Below are 23,310 nucleotides of genomic sequence, written 5' to 3'. Positions count from 1 at the left end.
GCCATCCTCTTTGTATCCTACAAAATATATAACACTTTTAGTATTGGTGAGCTCTAAATCTCTCTTTCCTCCACAGGGAATGATCAATCATTTCATTTTCTAATTCTTCATCAGTGGACTTGCATTGCTGCCTCCTGCATTAGTGTGTTTGTGTTCATAAACCCTACCCCCAATCAGAACAGCCCTGTTCTTCCCCCTCCTTTCTCACACTCTCCTCTGCATCCATATGTGTGAGGAAGATGGATGCCATTGGTTTGGGCCTGTTTTTAATGTTGCACATCCTACTACCATAAATCCCACTGGGAGGAAAAGGAGAAGAATCCCTCCATTCAGGTCATTGTCTCACCCCGCACTCTTACACAGTGCTGCTCTTCAGTAATTAAATTTTGATGTGATTTTTGCCATTCAGTTCTTGTTGTGGGAGGAACAGAGCTGAGAGGTGAATCTCTTTTCGTCTGTCCATTTACATCATTTACCATGCTGAGATCAGGTTTTGTGGTTTGGATTGTGATCATTTTACTGTAAGCATTAGCTTTCTCATTCAGCTGTTTATCTGTGAATCACCTGTGTACATCACTTTACCTGTTATCTTTGTGTTAAGTGATTCTTGTTCAATCCTTCCCTTGCTCTCACTACACTTGCAATACAGGACCATGGAGTTATCATAGGTTTGTGGTCTTTTTATTTTTATTTTTTACATATACCAAAGCAATATAAATATATATACTGTATATTTTTTTTAACCATGGCACTATGTTAATATTATGGTGTTTTTGGACATGACCATGGTAATACTATATTGTTTTTAGACATGGTTCCATGGTGATACCATGTTTTTTGGTGGTTTTACTATCTGATACCATCACTGAACCATGGTACCACCACAGTACACATACAGTGGTAATACTATGTTTTTGTACATATTTTTTGGATATGTACCATGATAATACCATGTTGTTTTGGGTATGGTACCATGGTAATAGGCCTACCATGTTTTTTGGCCATGATATTACCACTTTTGTTGGATATATACCATTGTAATACCATGTTGTTGTTTTTTTGACATCGTAACATGGTAATACCATGCTGTTTTTGGACATATTACAATGGTATTACCATCTAATACCATCACTGAACCGTAATAATAATTTTACTACAAATGCTCAATCACCTTTATATCTCAGTGAGTCTGCTGGTTTGTTCCAGTTTGTCATTACATGTTCTATCTGGTTCAGGTGTCGCTGGCTTGCGTAATCAGCATTGCCATGGAAGCCTTGGTTGTTTCCATGGTAACGCAGATCATTCCAGCTTGCTGCGAGCGAGCGGCACCTGATCGCCATTAGGTCACTGGCTATATCTACCTCACTCTGTTTTGTGTTCGTCACTCGATTGTTTGTTTAAGTCCTGTTGCATATCACTCTCTCCCTCTGCCCTAGTATACCCTGTTACGTATTCTGTGTATTGGTTACCAGTCTGCACTGTGTGCGCCGGGATTGTGGTTACCATCCTGCCTGTTGCCTCGCCTCCGTTGACGCTTCTTCTGAGTTCTCCTCAGTGATTCCTCTCTGCTCTGGGACTGCTCCGCACATGACCACTACGCACACAAGCCTACGAACATACTACTCTCTGAGGATTCCTCCAGGATCTACTCAACACTACCACTACGCACACAAGCCTATGAACACACCATACTTCTCCATGCTGCAGTCAGTGCCGGGGTTCCCCTGTTGAAGCTTTACCAGCATTGCTGTGTTGTTAAATAAATATCAGAACATTGTCTCTGCACTTGGATCTTTTGTCTCATCCTTCCTGACACTTTTGTTTTGTATCTGAATCTTGGAACAGCCAACAGTTCACAACTAGAAGATCTAAGAGGTCTAACTGTTTCTTAAGGTCTTAAAAGTTTTGCTTAATATTCTGGTGCCAACCCATGTAATGCCTTATGTGTAATTAATAAAATCTTAAAATCAAACCTAAAATGAATTGGTAGCCAATGCAAAGAAGCTAAAACTGGAGTAATATGATTAAAAGACCTAGTTTGTGTCAAAAGTCTAGCTGCTGCATTTTGCACTGATTATAGCTGTGCTAAAGTGTTGATTTAAAACTGAAAACAGTGCATTACAATAATCAAGGAGAGATTAAATAAAAGCATGAATAAGCTTCTCTGTATCCTTGAAACTCAAGACCTGTCTAACCTTTGAAATGTTCCTTAACTGACAAAAACAAGATTGAACTAACTTCCTAACCTGATATTCAAAATTAAAATTAATATCAAAATAGACTTCCACATTTTTCACCACCTGCTGATTATTTGGGACCAACTGATTAAGTGCTGACTCAATCTGACTTTTTTTAAACCATGACTGATTATAAATTTCTCTGTTTTATCAGTATTTAACTGCAGAAAATTACACCAATCCAAATTTGTATTTCTGCTATATATGCTTGAAGAACATATAAATTAGTCAGATAATTGTGATTCAATGACAAATATAACTGTAGGTTATCTGCATAGCAATGAATCTAAGCAGTAACATATGTAGTGAAAACAATATTGGTCCTAACAGGGGTCCTTTCGGAATACCACAATTTATTGTTGAAGAAGAGGACATCATATATCCAACAGACACTACACATTTCCTATTCATTGAGTAGGAAGCAAACCACCCCAAATATTTCCACCCATCTCTTCAATGTTTCGATTAAAACTGAATGATCAGCTGCATTGTCCAGCAACCTCCGCCATCAGTAAGTCATTATTGTCAACCACGGTACTACTACAGTACATATTCCATGGTAGTATGTTTTTGTTTTTATTTTTGTTGGACATGGTAATACCATGTTGTTTTCTGACATTGTTCCATGGAAATACTATGTTTGTTTTACATGTTACCATAGTAATACCATGTTTTATGGACATGTTACAGTGGTATTACCATATGATACCATCACTGTACCACGTTCCGCCACAAAACATATACCATGGTGATACTATGTTTTTTAAATTTTTTTATTTTTTTATGTGTACCAGGGTAATACCATGTTGTCTTTGGACATGGTACTACAAAATTGGACATGCTACTGTGGTATTACCATCTGATATCATCACTGAACCATGGTACCACCACAGTACTTTTATAAGGGTACTGTTACCATCACCTACATGAGGGTCCAAAGTCCTTAGTGCTGCTAAAAAAGGATGATGCAGCAAAGTTTGCCTTTTGGGCCAGCATCAGGACCATTAAAATCAGAAGTTAGTGGGATTTTTTGAATATTGTTAGTGAATATTGGAGGGAAAGTGTATATTCTTATATGCTGTGACTGGTGATTGGTAGGTTTTTTTTTGTTTTTATTTTGTGTCTCTTTTATTTTTGTTTCTGTTTTGTTTTTGTATTGCTCATTCATTTTTGTTTTGTTTTCGATTTGTCTTATTTTTTATTTTATTTTATTTTATTTCTTGTTTATTTATTTATTTATTTTATTTGTGGATTGTTTAATTAATTAATTAATTAATTAATTAATTAATTTAGTTCCTGTTTATTGTGTTTTGTTTTTTTCCGTCTCTTTTAGTTTTGACTGCCTTTCTTTGTTTAATCACTTTTTCACTTAGTAGTGTACTTTAGTGAGATTACAAATGTATATTTTCAAATATTAGGAGATAATTACAACTGTGATAATTATAAAAGAAAATGTTGTTTAAAATAGTAAAGTATAACATGTCACACTGCAATACACTGCTGTCACTGCTTTACATGTCTTTTCAACTACCTATGTTGGAAACAGATGATGCAGTTACAATAAATCTCATCTCGTTTTCTCCATAGCTGCATCATGCAGCATCACTCTTCTGAGGTGGCCCGTCTGTATCAGACAGAGTTCATCTGGAGTGTCTGGGCGGTGGGCGTGCTATAGGTGATCTGCACCCTTTGCTGTCATTGAGGTGGTCATTCTCATCCAGCCGTCCTGGGTGGGCACATGGGAGCTGAAGGGGTCCGGCCGGCTCCTCCCTCCGGGACCCTGGGCCTCTTTGAGGTGTGTTTGGAGACAGACTGGCCCATCCCAGAATGCCGAGGGTCTCTGCGCACCCTGACCCCACTGCCAGCTTTCCAGTCTTCTGCTGTGCTGGTTTGCATGTCTCTTACTATGGTGTTGGTGAGCGTTGGATGCCTTTGCCTGTTCAGGTTCTGCAACGCCGCAACGGTTTATAAGATATGCGCATGGTTGCAGGTCACAGCAGGTGAGACAGTTCTACTGTTCATGGGACACAATCAGAAATGTCTTTAACCAGCATATTATCACTCTTGAATACATATTTTTCTCTGTTCTTCTCACAGGATTCTGTTTAGCCCTGGCGTGCGTGTTGTTCCCAGACTCCTGGGCGTGCACTGAGATGAGTGCTCTGTGTGGAGAGCGTGTAAGTAGTTTCTCTTCAGGGAACTGCTCTGTGCACTTGGCGTACATCCTCGCCCATGCTGGGAGTGCTGGATGCTGGGATACTGGCTACATTGGCTTTGGTATTAGGGAATTGGCAAGATGCCCTGCTGCCTGAAGAGGCCATGGATGGTGAGAATAAACACTTTTTTACAGCCAGTTTAAGAGAGTCTATCAGTTCAATACAGTTCAAGTTCAATACAAGTTAAGCTCAATCGACAGCATTTCGACTCGTCCCTCCTTTTCTTTAAAAAGAAAAGCAAAAATTGAGGTTACAGTGAGGCACTTACAATGGAAGTGAATGGGGACAATTTTTGGCTAATAATGTTATAAAAGCACTTACACTAATTCTTCTGTTAAAACTCACTTACACTAATTCTTCTGTTAAAAAAAAAAAAATTGTTATTTGAACTGCAAAGTTGTTTAAAAAATTCTTACAGTCGTTTTATTTATTTTTTTGACATTATACCATCATGGCATTAAAGCTGTAAAACTGGCTATAACTTTACACAGAAAAGGTTAGTAAACAATTTTATCAGACTAAACTCATGTTAACACACATATCGTTTATGTATTGTGGCTATACTTTTAAAACAGTGAATATTTTTACGTTTAAAGATTGGCCCTAAACACTTCCATTGTACTGTAAGTGTCTCACTGTAACCCTGATTTTTGCTTTTTTTAAAGAAAAGGAGGAGCAAGTCAAAATGAATTTTTGTGGTAATCAACATTATGCCACAAATGCTGCTGATTTAGCTTAACTTGTACTGAACCCAGAATATTCCTTTAATGGACCCTTTTTTACATTTCTGGGTTTTGCAATGACGAAGTAAACTATAGTGGGGTAAACTTCTGTAGTGGTGAAAGGGAGACCACAGTAAATATTATTTATTTGCTTCAATAGCAATAGAAAAAAATCCAGTATTACGTTTCCATAACTTTACAAAAGAGAGAAAAAAAAGAGAGAGATGGCAAATTTACTGTCACTCCCTCAGCAACTGTTGACTAGTTGTTTTAATTAATGCTAGGGTAATATAACAAAGAGTAATGTTATAAATGTACATTAAATATTTAAAATTATAAAAAAGTTTTCTAGGTTTATTATTATTTTATTATTATTATTATTATTTTGCTCAGAACATAAAAAATGAAAAAGTAGCCAGGGGTAAAAAAATAAATAAAAAAAATCTAATATTTAATTAAAAAAGTTTTTGAAATTGATGACTTGGACCAAATAATAAAGAAAAGCAGCCAATAAGTGCCCAACATAGATGGGAACTCCTTCAATACTTTTTAAAAAGCATATATATATATATATATATATATATACAGTTGCGCTCAAAGTTTTGCATACCCTTGGAGAATTGGTAATATATGTACCATTTTTAAAGAAAACATGAGTGAGCAGGCAAAACACATTTCTTTTATTTCTTATGGGATTCATATTCAGCTGTAGGTTATAACAGAATGGCACAATCATAAAACAAAACATGGCAACAAAGAAAAAAATGAAATGACCCCTGTTCAAAAGTCTTCATACCCTTAGTTCTTAATACTGTGTATTGCCCCCTTTAGCATCAATGACAGCATACAGTCTTTTGTAATAGTTGTCTATGAGGCCCAAATACTTGCAGGTGGTATAGCTGCCCATTCGTCTTGGCAAAATGCCTCCAGGTCATGCAAAGTCTTTGGTCGTCTTGCATGAACCGCACGTTTGAGATCTCCCCTGAGTGGCTCGATGATATTAAGGTCAGGAGACTGTGATGGCCACTCCAGAACCTTCACCTTTTTCTGCTGTAACCACTGGAGGGTCAATTTGGCCTTGTGCTTAGGGTCACTGTCATGCTGGAAAGTCCAAGAGCGTCTCATGCGCAGCTTTTGTGCAGAAGAATGCAAATTGTCTGCCAGTATTTTCTGATAACATGCTGCATTCATCTTGCCATCAATTTTCACAAGATTCCCCATGCCTTTAGAGCTCACACCCCCCCAAAACATCATTGAGCCACCACCATGCTTCACAGTGGGGATGATATTCTTTTCACTATAGGCCTTGTTGACACCTCTCCAAACATAGCGCTTATAGTTGTGACCATAAAGCGCAGTAAAGGCTTCTTTCTGGCAACTCGACCATGCAGCTCATTTTTGTTCAAGTATCGTCGTATTGTGCTCCTTGAAACAACCACACTGTCTTTTTCCAGAGCAGCCTGTATTTCTCCTGAGGTTACCTGTGGGTTATTCTTTGTATCCCAAACAATTCTTCTGGCAGTTGTGGCTGAAATCTTTCTTGGTCTACCTGACCTTCTGTCTAAATGAAATGCTGCATTAAAGCAGCTTGACATTGCCATGACGTTTAGCACGTGTCTTACTTTCTGTCAGCTGCACACAAGAATCAATGGTGTAAAGATGGCTATAAATGAGACTGCCCTGAATGCAACATGGGTCGTTTGACAATATTTTATAGTGTTTTTTGGCATTTTTTAAAATAAATTATTCTGACTGTACTTGTATCTGTGTGTTACATCTTTTATATTTAGGTTGAGGTGTTGGAGTGGGTTAGGTGCTCAAAATAGTCACGTTAGGTTAGGTTAGGGTTTGGGTTAGGTTACTATATAATAGTGTAATGTGACTAAAATTATTGTGACTGTAAATTTATCTGCCTGTTACATGTTTAATATGGTCAAAAAGTGGTTAGGCTGAGGGTTAGGGGTTGAGTTAGGGCACCTCAAATATCGGTATGAATGTATAATGTAGTCAAACAAATACATTTCTAATTATAATAAAACATATAGCGGTTAAACACACACTTGGCACAGTAGGTGTTACTTATGTCTCCAATGATGTCATGTTTACTCGCCCATTTCCCTTGTTTTTACAATTGCAATTTTACAACCCCCAACAGTCTCGTCTGTAATTGACGTCACTATCATTCTCACTCTTTCAAATGGCTGTTTTATCATCTCATTAGTCAACTTCTCTTTCCTGTCAAATAATAATGGCATCAAAATGTGTGAGGGGATCTTTCTGTCTTCCCACTCAGCATGACATCATGTTGCTGTCAATTCTGCTTACATAAGCTGTCTGCTTAGAAACAGTCTCCTGGCAACTGTTTCCAAGCCCTTTCTCCATGGACGGAGGAGCATTATTGTGATCTTGTAATGGTGGCTTTCAGCAAAGAATAGGAAACACCGAGAACCTTTGGGCCATTACTTTCATCCACAAATAGATCACATGAGTGTGAATTTCACTGAAGCTGTGAAAGGAGATGAATTTGTCAACATTGCAAGGACCATTATTCAAGATTTCTATGATTGTTCTTATGTGCATGAATGTGTTATAAGATGAGATCTACAGTTAAATGTAGAACAGTCTCAGTATTATGAATATTATCTGTTTAGTCAGTTTTATTGTTTTTTTTTTTCAGTCTGTTTAGATAACAGAAGCATTTGACAATCTTTAAGCTAAAGTTGGCTAATGATTATGCGGTCATGTCTAAAACTGCATGAAGCTGTGTTGTAATTGAAATTGTCTTCTTCACCCATCGTTTTTAGTTTAGTTTAGTCATTTTACTGTATACTAGTTGTGACTGTTGTGCTACTTTATTTATTTATATTTTTTACTCTTCAGAACTTCAGGAAACTGTTACTGTACTCACCTTACAGTGGGTAGATAAGAAGTTACTTATGATGATTTGACCATGCCAATACATTAAATGCTGAATGTGATGTAAGCATTTAAATCCACTTACAAGCAATGCAAAGTACAAAACAAAATATGGGTGTTCACATTCACTTTATTAGCACTTACGGGGATTTTGTTGCTTGACAAAACTTGCTGTACAGATTCAAGTATTTTTGTACAAGATTTTATGATGGCATAAATATCGAAAAAGCATTTATATACTCAGAACAACAATTTCCTTCACAAATTAATAGTAGTCAGATTACAACCCCAAAGGGGAAAAAGTTGGGAGAAAGAGATCAGTTAGAATCAGACATCCAGATATCATGTTTCATTGGTTAAACCAAGAGGAAAAAAACACAGTCCATTGAGCATGGATAAGACACTCATTACTGTAATGACACACGATTTTAGACAACCAAACAGAGAAAAGAGAAGACAGGAAACTCAATTTAAAAATTATAATTGGCTCTTATAAGGTTAACAGTATATAGTGCTGCTTATTGTTCGATAAAGCAGCTGTTTTGATGTCTTGTGCCATTTGAAATGGTCCTCTAACAGTTCTGAATGTATCAGTTATTTAATGCAATAATAATAATAATAATAATGTTGGAATAAAGAAACGCATTTCAGAAAGTTTTTTCTCAATCATTTGTTTCCAAATAGATTATTTTCTTTGGGAACTAATGAAAAACAAAAGCTGTGAAGTTCACTTATAGTGGCCTCAAAACATATTTGGAATTTATGAATGTATGAAATAACTTGCAAATTTTTAGTGGATGTATAAAGTTAGTTTACACAAGTGTCCGTGCAGGGTAACCACAGGTTTAGTTTATCCATCGCAAGCCAATATCAATATCTGTAACTGCAGTTTCATTAGTAAAATTTCACAATCATCTGTCACTCCTGTTCAAAACACAATTACAGATATCTATAATAATTTTTACTTGTTGAAATTTCAGTTTCACAAATCAACAATATACTACTTGCTATCAAAAATGATAATTTATGCTATCAATTATTTCATTGTTTCTAGTGCAAATTTCCATTCCTGATATCAACAACTAAAAACTAAAAATGCTCATTTTTAACATCGGTAATTTGATTTTCACTAGCTACTATGTTATTGTAACTAGTAAGAAAGTTTTTTAAGATATCTTTAATGAATCTTCAGTTTATTGATATTTCACATTTATTCCCAGATATCTTAAATACCAAATCAAACATGTTAAAATACATTTACAGATATTTTTATTCCAGTTATTTAGACATCAGGAATGGATATTTTTACCACATTTTTATTATTGATAATGAAAAATATATATTTTTATTAGTAAGAAAAACATAGCTGATATGTGAAATTGGAATTTCAACAAGTAAGAAATGAATTATAGATATCTGTAATTGCTTTTTGCGCAGGAGTGGATGACAGATAATTGTGAAATTCTACTAGTGAAAGTGCAGGTACAGAAATCAGTAATTATCTTTTTACTAGTTAAAAGTACATTTGTAATAATATGTATTTCTGTGAGTAATGACATAATTTTTATCAAGAATTAACATTTGTACTAATTCAACTGTATTTACTAATATCAAGAATTAGCATTTTTACTATTGAATATAGAATTCTGCATGTGATTAAATGTCGAAAGGGCTTGCAATAGCTCATCACATTAACTATGAACATGTTTAACTAATGTTTGACAAACAGAAAGTGTTAAAAAACTTTTCGTTTCCATTTTGAACACTATATCTATTGTTTTAAAGACCTAACAAACTTCTTTTTGTCAAATGTTTTGCTTGACAAATGAGCTTTGATTCATTTGTACCTAAAGAAATGACATTCATAAATTTTTAAGCGCGACTTAAGTGTCCAAGTACTTTTTGGGGCCACTGTGCAAGGCAGATGGAGCTCATGAAACGTGACTGCAGGAGGAGAAATTTTCCTCATATTTCCTTGGTCGATCTGTGGTTTTGGTTTTTCAAGGACCAATTTTCGGAGCTTATCAGTTATACAGTTACCTACTGCATAGTCCCCCAAAAATATTTTTTATTTATAGCTGTAGCATGATCACAACAGAGTGAAGAATCTGTACCCACCATGATGTAAAGGTTAGTGTGACCTTATTCCTGTTGATTGCGACAAATACAGCAACATCTAATTTAATCATTTAAATCATCCAATTAATTATCTAATAAGGTAAGAATATGCTTGAACAATATGCTGCAAGAAAACAATAAGCATATTAGATAAGCTACCATGTGTGTGGAATTTATTATAGTGTAACATCAAAACAGATTAACATTGGTACCTTGGCAAGCAGGCCTGATTAGACGTTGGCAGATGACAATGAGTGCTGACATATCATTGAGCAAGTGAAATTTGGCAGTCCCCATTGGAAAATCTCTTTCTGCCTATGTGTGTTTATTTATATTTCCCCCTATTTTTAACCCACATTTCCCCTTCTTTTTCACTTGCACTCTTTAGGCTGGTATGTACTGCAGAATGTGCTGTGCAATCAGATTGGGGTCATAGGTCAGTGCTCTGCGTATGCGGCTGTGTTTTTTAGGGGGTGGCAGGTCAGTGTCTATGCGTTTCATCCTCTGTAGGCCGACGTGTGGCGTTCTGTTGCTCTGTGCTATGACCCCTTCATCATCGAGGTCATCGTCAAGCCTTTTCACCCTCAACAGCGAGGCCTCGGCCTGGGGGGAGGGTACGGGGACGGAGTCCAGGAAGCGCCGAGCTCGTTTTAGGACGGAGCCTCCGGTTCTCTCCATGCTGGCAACGGCTCCCAGGTCTCGTTTAGCACGCTGGTTTGAAGGGGCTGCCTGGTTTCCACCAGATGCCAAACTGGAGAGGATTTTCTCAACGAGGTATCTTAATGCAAGAAAGAAAAAGTTGAATTAAAGACTATTTAACGAGTGGCCCGCTGTGAATTATTCCACTGGACAACACTTGGCATCTTTCGATTCTCTCTCCTAAATCCTCACTTACATCTCTTTCCTGTTCTGTTTTCACTGGGCAATTTAGAATGTCATTTTCTTACCTTTACTTCACTTCTAATAATACCTAACATCCTTTACTGTGGGAACATTTTAAAAGTAGAGAATAGACCAGAAACACTAGGGTACAACAGTGCTTTAGGGAAATGTGTTTTTTTTCTGGTCACAAAGTGCATCAAGTTCACACAAGTGTCCTAGCAGAGTAACCACAGGTTTCATTTATCCATCGCAAGCCCTTTTAACATGCAGGATATGACTGATAGATATCAACCATTCAAAATGCCAATTCTTGATATCAAAAATGGAATTTCAACTATTAAAAGCCATCATTTTTTATATCTGTAACTGCAGTAGAATTTCACAAATAGAATGTCACTCCTGTTCAAAACACAATTTTTTTTACTTATTGAAATTTCAATTTCAAAAATCAGCAATATATTACTTGCTATTAAAAATGATAATTTATGCTATCAATTATTTCATTGTTACAAGTGCAAATTTCCATTCCCGATTTCAACAACTAAAAACTAAAAATGCTTATTTTTGATATCTGTAATTGGATTTTCACTAGCTACTATGTTATTGTAACTAGTAAAGAAGTATTTTAAGATATCTCTGATGACTCTTCAATTTAGCGATATCTGAAATTTATTCCCAGAAATTTGCATTTTCACTAGTTTTTATTAACATTTTGACATCAGGAATGGATATTTGTACTAGTAACAATGTAATTATTGATATAAAAAAATTATAATTTTTATTATTAAGAAGTACATAGCTGATATGTGATAAAGGAATTTCAACTAGTAAGAAATGTAAGATATAGATATATGTAATTCTGTTTTGCGCAGGAGTGAATGACAGATAATTGTGAAATTCTACTAGAGAAAGTGCAGATACACATATCAGTAATTATCTTTTTACTAATTGAAATTACATTTTTTATATCAATAAGGGGTATGGGTATTTTTGTGAGTAATTATATCATTTTTGATATCAAGAATGTTTTTACTAATTCAAGTGTATTTACTGATCTCAAGAGTTAGAATATTCTCTATAGAACACAGAATTCTGCATGTGACTGAATGTTTAGGGAAATGTGCTTTTTTGGGGGGGTCACAAAGTGTATCAAGATTGAACAAATAAATGTCTTTTTATTGAATATTGAGGGAGCAACATAATTTGTGTGAAAAGAAATAATAACATAAGGTTGTTTTGATTAAAATTCATTTTTAATCTTTTTTTTTTTTTTTTTTTTTTTTTTTTAAAGGTGGCAAGGGAGGGTTAGGGTTTATGTGATATTGTGTAAATATAGGAACTAAATATAGGGCAAAATTTGTCAAATTAGGCAAATACTTTTGAGACAGCAAGATACTTTTTTGAGTTATAAATTAAGATAATACTAATTCAAAATTACCACTTCACAATTTTCTGTTAATTTCAATCACATTTGGTATTTCATAACATCTCAAGTGTTCTTTAAACAAATTGATCTCCATTGTGATTGGATCAGTCAATGTGAGCCCACTTCGAAAAATGTTTGGTTTCGACAAAAAAAAAAGTATGTTTCAACAAGAATGGACTGTCAAGTATTAGTTCACACTGCCGAAATCATCTAATTTTCAACCATTTTTTTAACGCAACAAGACTGTGAAGATGCACTATATGTCTTGCATCAGTACTTGGCATCAGTCTGATTTACAGTACTCTATTGTTTAACGTTTGCCCCATAGAGCTTTTATGGCAAAGACAACATTAAAAAACAAAGAGACCCCATTTACCTTCTTAATCCATGTTCCTGGTGTTATTATGAATGATTTTTTGTTCCTTACACGTATCGCAGCAGTTCTGAGGTGAAATGTCCACTGTGTGTCCTTAAAAGCGAGATAAAAGTTCTTCCAAACAGATTATGTTTTTAAGGTTAATTCTCTATCAAATTTTAAATCAACAAAACCTACCTACCTACCCTAAACATATAACCTAAACCTTACCAAGAGTGTCATAAAAAGCAAATGTGAGATGAAAAACACAATTGCTGAAGCAACCCCTTAATTTCCTGGTGCTTCTATGACAATTTCGGCTCATGTTTCGACTCACGTGATTTCAGGACTCCTTTGCATCGCTAGTGTAAAGCATGCCCTACAGTAAAAGTGTTTAGATGTTATAAAATAGCATTGTTTGAGTAACACGGTGAAAAGTAAGTGTTTATGAACTGATAATCTGCCATTGTACTAGTAATTTGTGTGAAAGTGAATACATTTTATCGTTGTTGTAGCGCCTCTAGTATTCATTTCACCAGGAAACTACCACGATACGTACAACGAGCCTCGTTAAAAATAATTTTGTGGAAATGTAGGTATAGTAACGTGATTCTATGAGACCAGGTTGCAAATGACTTTTCAGCTGATGTCAACTTATATTTCAACCTCTACATTATGTCCACAGCCACTTTTTATGATCCAAAAGCATCATTTTTTTTCCCCAAACCACTTGAGCGTAAACCACGCCCCGCAGTCATAATTAACCCTAACGAACGTTTTCATTGGTCATCTCAATCATGCAGTCACCTATGAATTGTTCAGACTCCAGAAAGATCGTGAATGGAACTGATGCCGGCCAATGGTAAGATAAGCCTGCCGGTAGTTTTCAATTAGGGCGTGGCTTGCGCTCAAGTAGTTTGGGGGGAAAAAATCACGCAATCCAATCATATGCCAATGCATAAAATCAAGTCCCATCCAAAATTGTTTCCCTAGTAAATCAATGAGATTACAGAAGTAAAATGGATTACGAACAGTAATTCATGTTTACTCTAAAGGTGAAGTGTGTATTTTTTCTTATGAAAACTACTTTTTTGCCAATGGCAGACAGAGGGAGTGTTCAGGAAATGCCCTTGAATTTTATTTTATTTTTTTAAGTTACATTTGGTGGCACTAGTGGTGCAGAATTCAAACACTTCATGTTTAACTTGTATTTTACCCAGAACATTCTCTTAATAGCTCAATGCAGCAACATACTAGTATGTTTTATCATTACCTAAGCATCTCTTGATCTTTATCCTGCTGTCTCTCAGGAATCCTGTTGCCGGTTGAAGCAATTCCAGCCTGCATCAGTCTCTCCTGCTTGTAGCGGTTGAGTAGGGCCTGAGTAAGCTGAGGATCCAGAAGGCCTTGCCATGATGCCTGGGGCTTAGCCATGCTCACAGCCTGCTCAGTCTCATCATAGTCTGCAGGGTATGGTCCCTGGAAATCCCCTTCATCCTCCTGGCCGTTATCCTGGGCCTCGTTAAGGAAACGCATCAATGAAGCAAGATAAGCTGCTTCCTGTTCCCGCCTCTGGTCGTTTTCCATCAATCGCTGGAGGGCTTGTCCGAGACCTTGAGCTCTCAAGGCCTCTGGTTGGTAGTACAGATCATTGCTCCGACCCTTGAAGTCAGCTCCAGGATATGACATCATCTGGGCCTCGTAGGGTACTGAATCGCGGAGGTCTCTTCGAAGACGTACTCCACCTGCCTGGCTGTCGAAGTTGCGACCGCCCCCATACATGGCGGAGAGAGGCTGAGAGTTGCAGAGACAGAAAGAGACAGAGAAAAATCAAAAAGTGAGCTGATTGTTGCTTTCCTCACCAAAATTTCCATTTTGAATTTGAGTTTTGACACTTTTAGTCTCTTATTAGTCTATTTTATGTCTAATAGATTTGAAGCCATCTATATGCTAGTGTACTCCTAAAAAGTGGACAAAATGAACCTTTAGCAGATATACACATTTAAAATTGACAGTCTTTCTCTTCTGGGAAAATAACCAAGAATATCGAGGACTCGTCCTGCACTACACAGATATTTGTCCAATCAAATATTCTCTAGAATGTCCCTCCCCCTAATACCACCTGTCACCGACTAGTCACTAGCAAGCAGCAAATCATTTTCATGGCTGTGACATAACAACAGCATATTGGGTATTTTTTAGGAAATTTGTCTACACAAAAAACGCAACATAAAACTACAACTAAAAAAATGCACTAATCAATTATTTTATGGGGTCTTTAAGTACTATGATGTCTGAACCACATAGGCCTATATTTCTCTTTGCCTTTTCTTTTTTGCACTCTCATTAAGATACAATACAAAATATTTTATAGTTTGTAAAGCTGCCGTTGCATACCCTTGTGCGACCCCACGCCCACTTACATGGATGTTGTATTTTGGCTTCACTAGATGCAACGCCTAATTTAAATTAATTTAAATAGTAATTTAAATACTGTTCACAACATTTTAGACTGTAATTTAAGTGTTAATCTTCTGGCACACAAGTCACAAGACACAACAATATGACGTTGATTTCCGTGAAGCGCTTCAACAGGTGCAGAGCCATCAAAAGTGCCTCTGATAAGAAACCTTTTTACGTTTTTTCTTTGAAACCTGTTTGGGTGTAAAGAGTAGCATCTCTAGTTTCGCTTGAGATTCCGCTTTAAAAAATGCATTCATTTTTCCAGGCGTCTGCACGCTGATAAACCTCAAAAGTTGAAAAAACTTACAAACTTAATTACTTTCAGTATTGTCACACCTGTGTATTGTCACACACTTTGTCACAACAAATATTGTTGTAATTTATTTTGTTATCACTGTATAATACTGTTCTATTCAATAACATTAGTAAATGCATTCCTATATTTACTGTGCATTATCACAAATTTTGCTTTCATAGGCTTTATATGGAGTTAGGATGAATATAAGGCGCATTTCAAACTTTTCAGAGACCAGTGCAGACAGACAACACACTGGAGGTTAAGTCATTCACTAAATAGGGAGCAAGGGAGCATCCTATAGCTCTCTATGAAGCTAAGAGCATTCACTCCTAAAATCTGACCAAACGTTCAGTTTCAGGCTACAGATGTTGTTTGGACCACTCAACATGTTTGGCAGACATGGGACAATGATAATCAGTACATAGATTCAGAATTTATAATGTATAATTTATTTTAACATGGTTGGCAGTGATTGGATGATACTGGCCATTACTTTGAATCAGAATTAATTTAGCTAATTTCTGATTTAATGTCTTTAACGCCTCAAAAACATGAATAACCAACACTTCTGGAAACATAATAAACAATTTGATGACTTCCTATAGCTTTGTGTTATTTAAAATTTCACAACAAAGTCCCGCTGTCCACATATGTGGACATACATTTTTAGGAAAACTACTTGCTCTAGAAAATATTATATATATATATATATATATATATATATATATATATATATATTAGGTGCTACTATTTACAAATAAAAAGGGAAATAGAAAATACACACAGTAGTCATGCTCGGGTCTCATGTTGAGTTGCATAAGTTTGCATCCCCTTTTTGCCTCAAAAGTGTACACACACCTTCCAGAATTTATATGAAAATTAGAAATAAGAGATCATATTTTTTATTTATTACTACCCTTCAGAAGCTACACAACAGATATTTACATATGTCCCACAAGACAAAATAATAATAATTTGCACAAATCATCCTCTTCAAAGTTTACATCCTTTTGGTTCTTGATAAAATGTGTCACCTTCTTTAGCATCAATGAATGTTTGCATCTTTTGTAATAGTTGTGTATGAGTCGCTGAATTGTTCTAAATGTCAAAGGCTGGATTTCAGACCTCATATAGTCACTGTTGGGAATAACTCAAATGAGCAGAAGATGCTGGGAAATTTGATTCTGCAAGGGGGATGCAATTGTATGCACTTAACTGTATCACAGCATTAATTATTTTTATTCCATTTAATTTTCAACCAAAAAATTGTATGATCCTGTGACGAGGAGGAGGGCGTGGCTGGGCTGGTTCAACGAATCAGCGGGAGAGCGAGATAAAGGGGAGCTGGAGACGCCAGTTCGAGAGAGAGAGAGTGAGAGAGAGCTGCATGCATCTCTCTCTCTCCCCCCACCTCTGCCCCCATCTCCCCAAAATCTTCGCCCCTGTATACAGCATAAAGAATTCAAGCATATACAGTAATAAAAGGTGGCCAGGATTCTATACACTTCAACTAAATAATGTATGTTTTTCTGAGTAGCTCCTTGCTGGTGTTGTGGACTATGCAGTCACTAGTCTTAATATACAGCAGGAAAACAATGATCTGTATGTTTTGTTTTCTCGTACTTATAACTCAATGCACAAAAAAAAAAAAAAAAAAAAAAAAACTATGAGTGACCTATTAACGTTCTCATTTAACATCAATTATGTTTAATTAAACAAAGTTAACATAATATGTTTTATTAAACATAATTAACATCAATGTAACTTTTTGCAGAACACCAAACTCCCCTGTTCTAACTTTAAATCTAAATTAGTATGGTTGATGGTGGATTTGATTATTCTAAAGCCTTTAGTAGCACACAAACACACAAATCTCCCTGTGCAAGATGACACTTCACTAATCATTCATGCATTTGACACATTGCCGCAACGTTTCATTCAGAGGAAGTATTAGTAAGCACATTTTCGTCTCCTTTCATCTGTGCTCATATCAACACCTCCTCTCTATCCTCAACAAGTCAGAGCTTCCATTACGCTCGCACACAGAATCTAATCATCTCGCCACCCACACCGCTAATGTTGAGGAAAAAAGATAGATGCTTCTTTAGAACCTGGAATCACCCGAGGGTGCATGGATAGCACATTCTGACAGAATGAATAACCAGCTCTTCTTCGGGTGTATTAGTTCTGTCACCAGCACTGATGGATGACCTGTGTTTCTCTGCTTGCCCTGTAACACCAGCGATTTATTGTCTAGCATTCTGAATCTCTCTCCATGTTCATGTTGGCCACATAACTATGAGAACAGTTCAAGCCTGAGGTTATACACAGAGTGCTGAGTCATAATATCATCTTCAGCCTGCGTGTGCAGTGTAATTGTTCTAATCTGCAATGCAAGCACGAGAAATAACTGGCTGCAGTGTCCAAAAAGCAAGTTTTTAATGTTATAAATCATATTCTGCATCAGTTATTGTAAGAATGGTGAAGAAAATGGTCTAAGAATTTGTGTTGAGTCGTTAATTGTGTCTCCGATGACAACTACAATGGTTACTGCATGTTAATCGTGCTTTATGTGGTTTTAAGTATTCCAGTAGTTTTTGGCAGTATGGAGAAGCTGTTATAATAAATAATGAATGAAACAATGACGTATAACAGTAAAGGAGCACGATTTCTCTAAGCGCTGAGAGTAAATGTACTGGTGACTCACTCTGGTGCAATATGACGTCTGTACAGCCCAAGACATACACATATTTTGTGTGTGTGTGTGTGTGTGTGTGTATATTTATGTGTGGGTGGGTGATCTTGCTGTTCATATCATGAGTTCAAGTACTGTGCTGATGTCCAGTTCTTTACCATCTGTTCCAATACACATAACGACTCCAATGGAAACATTTCGAACATGAACTATCTGTAAAGTTGTAAATACAGTCACCCTGAGTTTACGTTACAAGTCTTCTAGTCAAAGGGCCACATCCATTTGCATACGGTTGTATGTTATTACAAACATTAATTACAGATTGTCATTATATCATTTATTTCATCATTTCATAACATATACAGATATATAGATGGATGCATAGATAGAGATGGATGGATAGACAAAGAGACAGACAGATGGACGAATAAATGGACAGATGGATGGAAAGATGGATGGATGGATGGATGGATGGATGGACTGATGGATGGAAGGACGGATGATAGATGCATAGAGAAGGACAGATGGATGGATGTATGGATGGATGGATGCATAGATAGAGATGGATGGGTGGATGGATGGATGGACGGATGGATGGATGCATATATAGAGATGGATGGATGGATGCATAGATAGAGATGGATGGATGGACAGACAGACAGATGGATGCATAGGTAGAGATGGACGGATGGATGGATGCATAGATAGAAATAGATGGATGATGGATGCATAGATAGAGATGGATGGATGGATGCATAGATAGAGATGGATGGATGGATGGACAGATGGATGGATTGATGGATGGAAGGACGGATGATAGATGCATAGATAGAGATGGACAGATGGACGGATGGATGGACGGACGGACGGACAGACCAACAGACAGCGTATGGATGGACGGATGGATGGATGCATAGATAGAGATGGATGGATGGATGGACAGATGGATTCATAGATAGAGTTGGATGGATGGATGGATGGAATGGATGGACAGACGGATGGGTGGATGGATGCATAGATAGAGATGGACGGATGGATGGATGGACGGCAGACCAATGGACAGACGGATGGATGAATACAGTAGATCGAGATGGAAGGATGGTGGATGGATGGATGCATAGATAGAGATGGACAGATGGACGGACATATGGATGGATTGATGGATGGAAGGATGGATGATAGATGCATAGATAGAGATGGACGGATGGATGGATGGATGGACGGACAGACCAACAGACAGCGTATGGATGGACCGATGGATGGACAGATGGACGGACAGAAGGATGGATGGACGGATGGATGGATGCATAGATAGAGATGGATGGATGGATGGATGGGTGGATGGAAGGATGGACAGATGGATGGATGGATGATGCATAGATAGAGATGGACAGATGGATGGATGAATACAGTAGATAGAGATGGAAGGATGGATGGATGGATGCATAGATAGAGATGAATGGATGGATGGATGAATGAATGGACAGACGGACAGAGCAACGGATGGGTGGATAGATGGATGGATGCATAGACAGAGATGGACAAATGGATGGATGGATGGAAGGAAGGAAGGATGGATAGATGGATGGATAGAAAGATGCATAGATAGAGATGAATGGACAGAGGGATGGATAGATAGATGAATGCATAGATAGAGATGGACAGATTGGATGGACAGATGCATAGATCGAGATGAACGGATGGAGGGATGGACGGAGAGATGAATACATAGATAGAGATGGACGGATGGATGGATGGAAAGATGGATGGATAGATGCATAGATAGAGATGGATGATAGAAAGACAGACAGAGAGACAGCTAGATAAATAGATGGTTATTTATATCCTCCTGAGGCCCTGCGTCCACCTGCGTGGACATTCTGTTTTGGCTTCACAATAGGCTATGCATAATTTCATTTCATTTAAACTGACTGATCTCAATTCAAGAGATTTTGGGCTGTCAGTAAAAGGTTAAACTTTTGACGCATGGAGTCGTGTGATCATACAATATGGCGTTGATCTCAGAGGAGTTTGTGTTTGGGAGAAACACCAACACAACTACATCTGGTAAGAAACCGAATTAAGTTTTTACATTGAAACCTGTTTGATGTCAGAAGATTAGTCTCTAGTTTCATACAATATGCCATTTTTTTATTTGAGCGGTTTATCACGAAACAGCATAAACACAAAGTCTATGTATGTGGACTATAGGCTAATTTTCCTTCAAATATCCTATATTCACTGTGCATTATCACATAGAAAATTAATGGGTTCATCCAAAAGCTGAAGAATGTTGCTTTCAGGGGCTTTATATGGAGTTAGGATGAAAATAAGGTGCATTTAAAACTGTTCTGAGACCAGTGCAGACAGACAACTTACTGGAGGTTAAGTCATTCACTAAATAGGGAGCAAGGGAGCATCCTGTAGCTCTCTATGGAGCTAAGTGCATTCAATCCAAACTTCCTATTTAAAGTTCAGTTTCAGGCTACAGATGATGTTTGGACCACTCAACATGATTGGCAGACATGGGACAATGGTAGTCAGTACACAGATTCAGAATTTATCATGTATAATTTTATTTTAACATGGTTGGCACTGATTAGTTAATGATGGCCATTACTTTGAATTAGAATTAAGTGTGCATTTTTTTTTTTTTTTTTTTTTTGTGCATGTTTCTTAGGGTCTACTAGTTACAAATCAAAAAGGGGAATAGAAAAAGCCCACGGCTGTCACGCAGGGGTCTCAGGAGGTTAAACAAATTGTTTGAGTTGATGAAAACCAGTACATTAATATGTCACCACATCTAGAGGGAAGAGGAAACTGACTGTGCTCTCTGAAAATTGTTGCCATGGCAGCGTTTCTCCTCCGTTTGGAGCGAAAGGCCAGCTGTGTTTTCTGTTAATGAGATTGTGCAGCCACTCCTATTGATTTTTATTCCGTATTGTCCTTACAGCGACTAATCCATCGCCAACTCCTAAAATTACCGTGGTGTCTACACTGAGCTCAGCACGACTCTGTTTCAGCACGAGGCGCTGTCCATGGTGCTGAAAACTGTGCGCACTAACTAACAGGCTGTTTTCGACTGAAACAAACAAACTATACAAGTTAAATGAAACTTTCATTTATCGACGAATTAGAAGGCGTCCACACATAAAATTTCCTTGCGCTTAAAGAACAATTAAAGCTCATTTTAACTTGAAACGGCTTCTAAAAATGCACGAGACGTTAAAAAAAAAAATAATAAACAGCGAGACGGCGCAACGGTAAAAGACGTCAATCTAGCGCATGTTTACACTGGACAACAGTTGAAAAACATCGCGGACTGACGCAAAATCGCGTTCGATGTGAACTGCGTTAAAACAGTCAAATTTGAATTTTAATTAATGTTGAATTTGAACATTAATGCGACAAGCGGCTACGTTGCATGCAATCCTAATCTTGCGGCTTATTGCTTTATTCAGTAACATGAAGCTACAAGAAACAGTCTTATAACAAGACAATTTCGTAATGTTTTTTCAACAATATTTAGCTTAAAACAAACAAAAGCCACCTGTTGCAAATGCCTGATGCAAAAATAAACATGCTGTAATGCTTGTTCTTTTCATTGAATTCAGTTAAATATTCAAAGTTCAAAATCTCAATAATATAGACATAATGTGATGGTTTCATCAGCAACACAAGCACAAAGGGGCATGAGTCTACAAGTACACAATATAAGTATCCCCAAGGATTTGTCATGTTGTTATGACATGTCTCATACTATCTTCCATCAAAAAATAACCTGGAGCCCTGTGATTGAAAGATGTACAACAACATTATAATGTTTATCCAATTGATTTAATGTGATCTTGGCTTGTTTGCAAGGGCTATTTGCCTTGCAGTTATTTCTGGGCACTGCCTTTCCCAGAAATTTCCAGAATTCAATCAGGATTCTATTTGACAGAAAGGTCATGTTGATGTACCCTCTATCGTTGCCAGGCAATGGTGATTTGTACGCCCTAATTTGGCTTGAGTGAGCTCTTTGCTTTCAGTGAAATATGTGTTTAGCAGATATTAACACACAGCCCAGCATAACGCTGTCAGATGCACACATAGATGTACCCAGAAATGGCACACAGAGTACTTCACAACATGATACACACTTTCTCATTATCAAAATAACCTATAAATGGTTTTGTTTATATATAAATGTTCAAAATGCCATAGTAAAGTATTCTTAACTGTTTGTGTTTAGCGTTTAGATAAAAAACGAATTCAACATTCTATGTAAACTGCATAGATCAATAAAAAGGAAGTAAACATACAGGTAAAAATTTGGTTATAGAAGTAAACACTCATTTTAACCCAACATTAATGATCAGGTTTGGTGTAGTGAATATACTGTATGTTACCTTTGCCTCTAGTGTGTGGATCTGGAACAGCATTAGGGAGAAGATGAGTAGAACAGAGCTGGTCAGAAGGCCCGACATCCTGGAGAAGAGAATGTAGCTGCCTCTGCAGTGAAGAGAAATGCTGCCACTGAGCTCTGGCACAGAGATGGACAGATACAGACAGATAGAGAGAGAGAGAGAGGGAGAGAGAGAGAGAGAGAGGGAAAGAGAGAGGGAGGGAGCAGGGAAAAGAAGGAGGAGTTTCACTGTGATTCTGAACAGAGATGCATGTGAGGCACTTTCACTCAGAGAGAGAGAGAGAGAGAGAGAGAGAGAGAGAGAGAGAGAGAGAGAGAGAGAGACTGTGGGTGGATAACAGTGAGTGCATATATATTACAAATATTAAGATATTACAGAAGGTGAAATACATTTCTACAGCAATCAAAAAAAAAAAAATAAAAATAAATAAAAAGGAATATAAATCCAAGCAAACTGTGTGTCAATGCAATTATACAATTATAGAACTTAAATGACCTGATATTGCTGTTCAGCTAAAAAAAAAACAGACAAAGTTAAAGTTAAGCTCAATTGACAGCATTTGGGGCTTCATGT

The 23,310-nt window shown here is 37.0% G+C and overlaps 1 protein-coding gene and 1 pseudogene across 1 annotated transcript; one reads left to right on the top strand and one right to left on the bottom strand.

Moving 5' to 3' along the window:
* The first annotated feature begins 3,831 nt into the window (after positions 1 to 3,831).
* On the top strand, positions 3,832 to 6,970 carry LOC127415355 (LHFPL tetraspan subfamily member 3 protein-like; annotated as a pseudogene).
* A 1,233-nt stretch (positions 6,971 to 8,203) lies between these two features.
* On the bottom strand, positions 8,204 to 22,850 carry pcsk1nl (proprotein convertase subtilisin/kexin type 1 inhibitor, like). The gene is made up of 3 exons (XM_051653536.1): positions 22,720 to 22,850; positions 14,146 to 14,666; positions 8,204 to 10,987 (listed from the first exon to the last, which is right to left on the bottom strand). The coding sequence occupies exons 1-3, from the start codon at positions 22,795 to 22,797 to the stop codon at positions 10,594 to 10,596; spliced, it is 993 nt and encodes a 330-aa protein (XP_051509496.1). The 5' UTR covers positions 22,798 to 22,850; the 3' UTR covers positions 8,204 to 10,593.
* Positions 22,851 to 23,310: the final 460 nt, after the last annotated feature.

The sequence above is a fragment of the Myxocyprinus asiaticus genome, chromosome 24 (genome assembly GCF_019703515.2).
Source record: "Myxocyprinus asiaticus isolate MX2 ecotype Aquarium Trade chromosome 24, UBuf_Myxa_2, whole genome shotgun sequence".
NCBI lineage: Eukaryota > Metazoa > Chordata > Actinopteri > Cypriniformes > Catostomidae > Myxocyprinus > Myxocyprinus asiaticus.
The sequence above is the reverse complement of the archived record's forward strand: the minus strand, read 5'-3'. Positions and strand labels throughout refer to the sequence as shown.

Bases quoted from the DNA above. Each gene is read 5' to 3' on its own strand.
- pcsk1nl (XM_051653536.1), bottom strand. From the start codon at position 22,797: ATGTCGGGCCTTCTGACCAGCTCTGTTCTACTCATCTTCTCCCTAATG. The intron at 14,667-22,719 runs GTAACATACAGT...TGCAACTCTCAG, and splicing joins TCCACACACTAGAGGCAAAG to CCTCTCTCCGCCATGTATGG. The intron at 10,988-14,145 runs GTAATGATAAAA...TCTTGCATTAAG, and splicing joins AAAGATCAAGAGATGCTTAG to ATACCTCGTTGAGAAAATCC.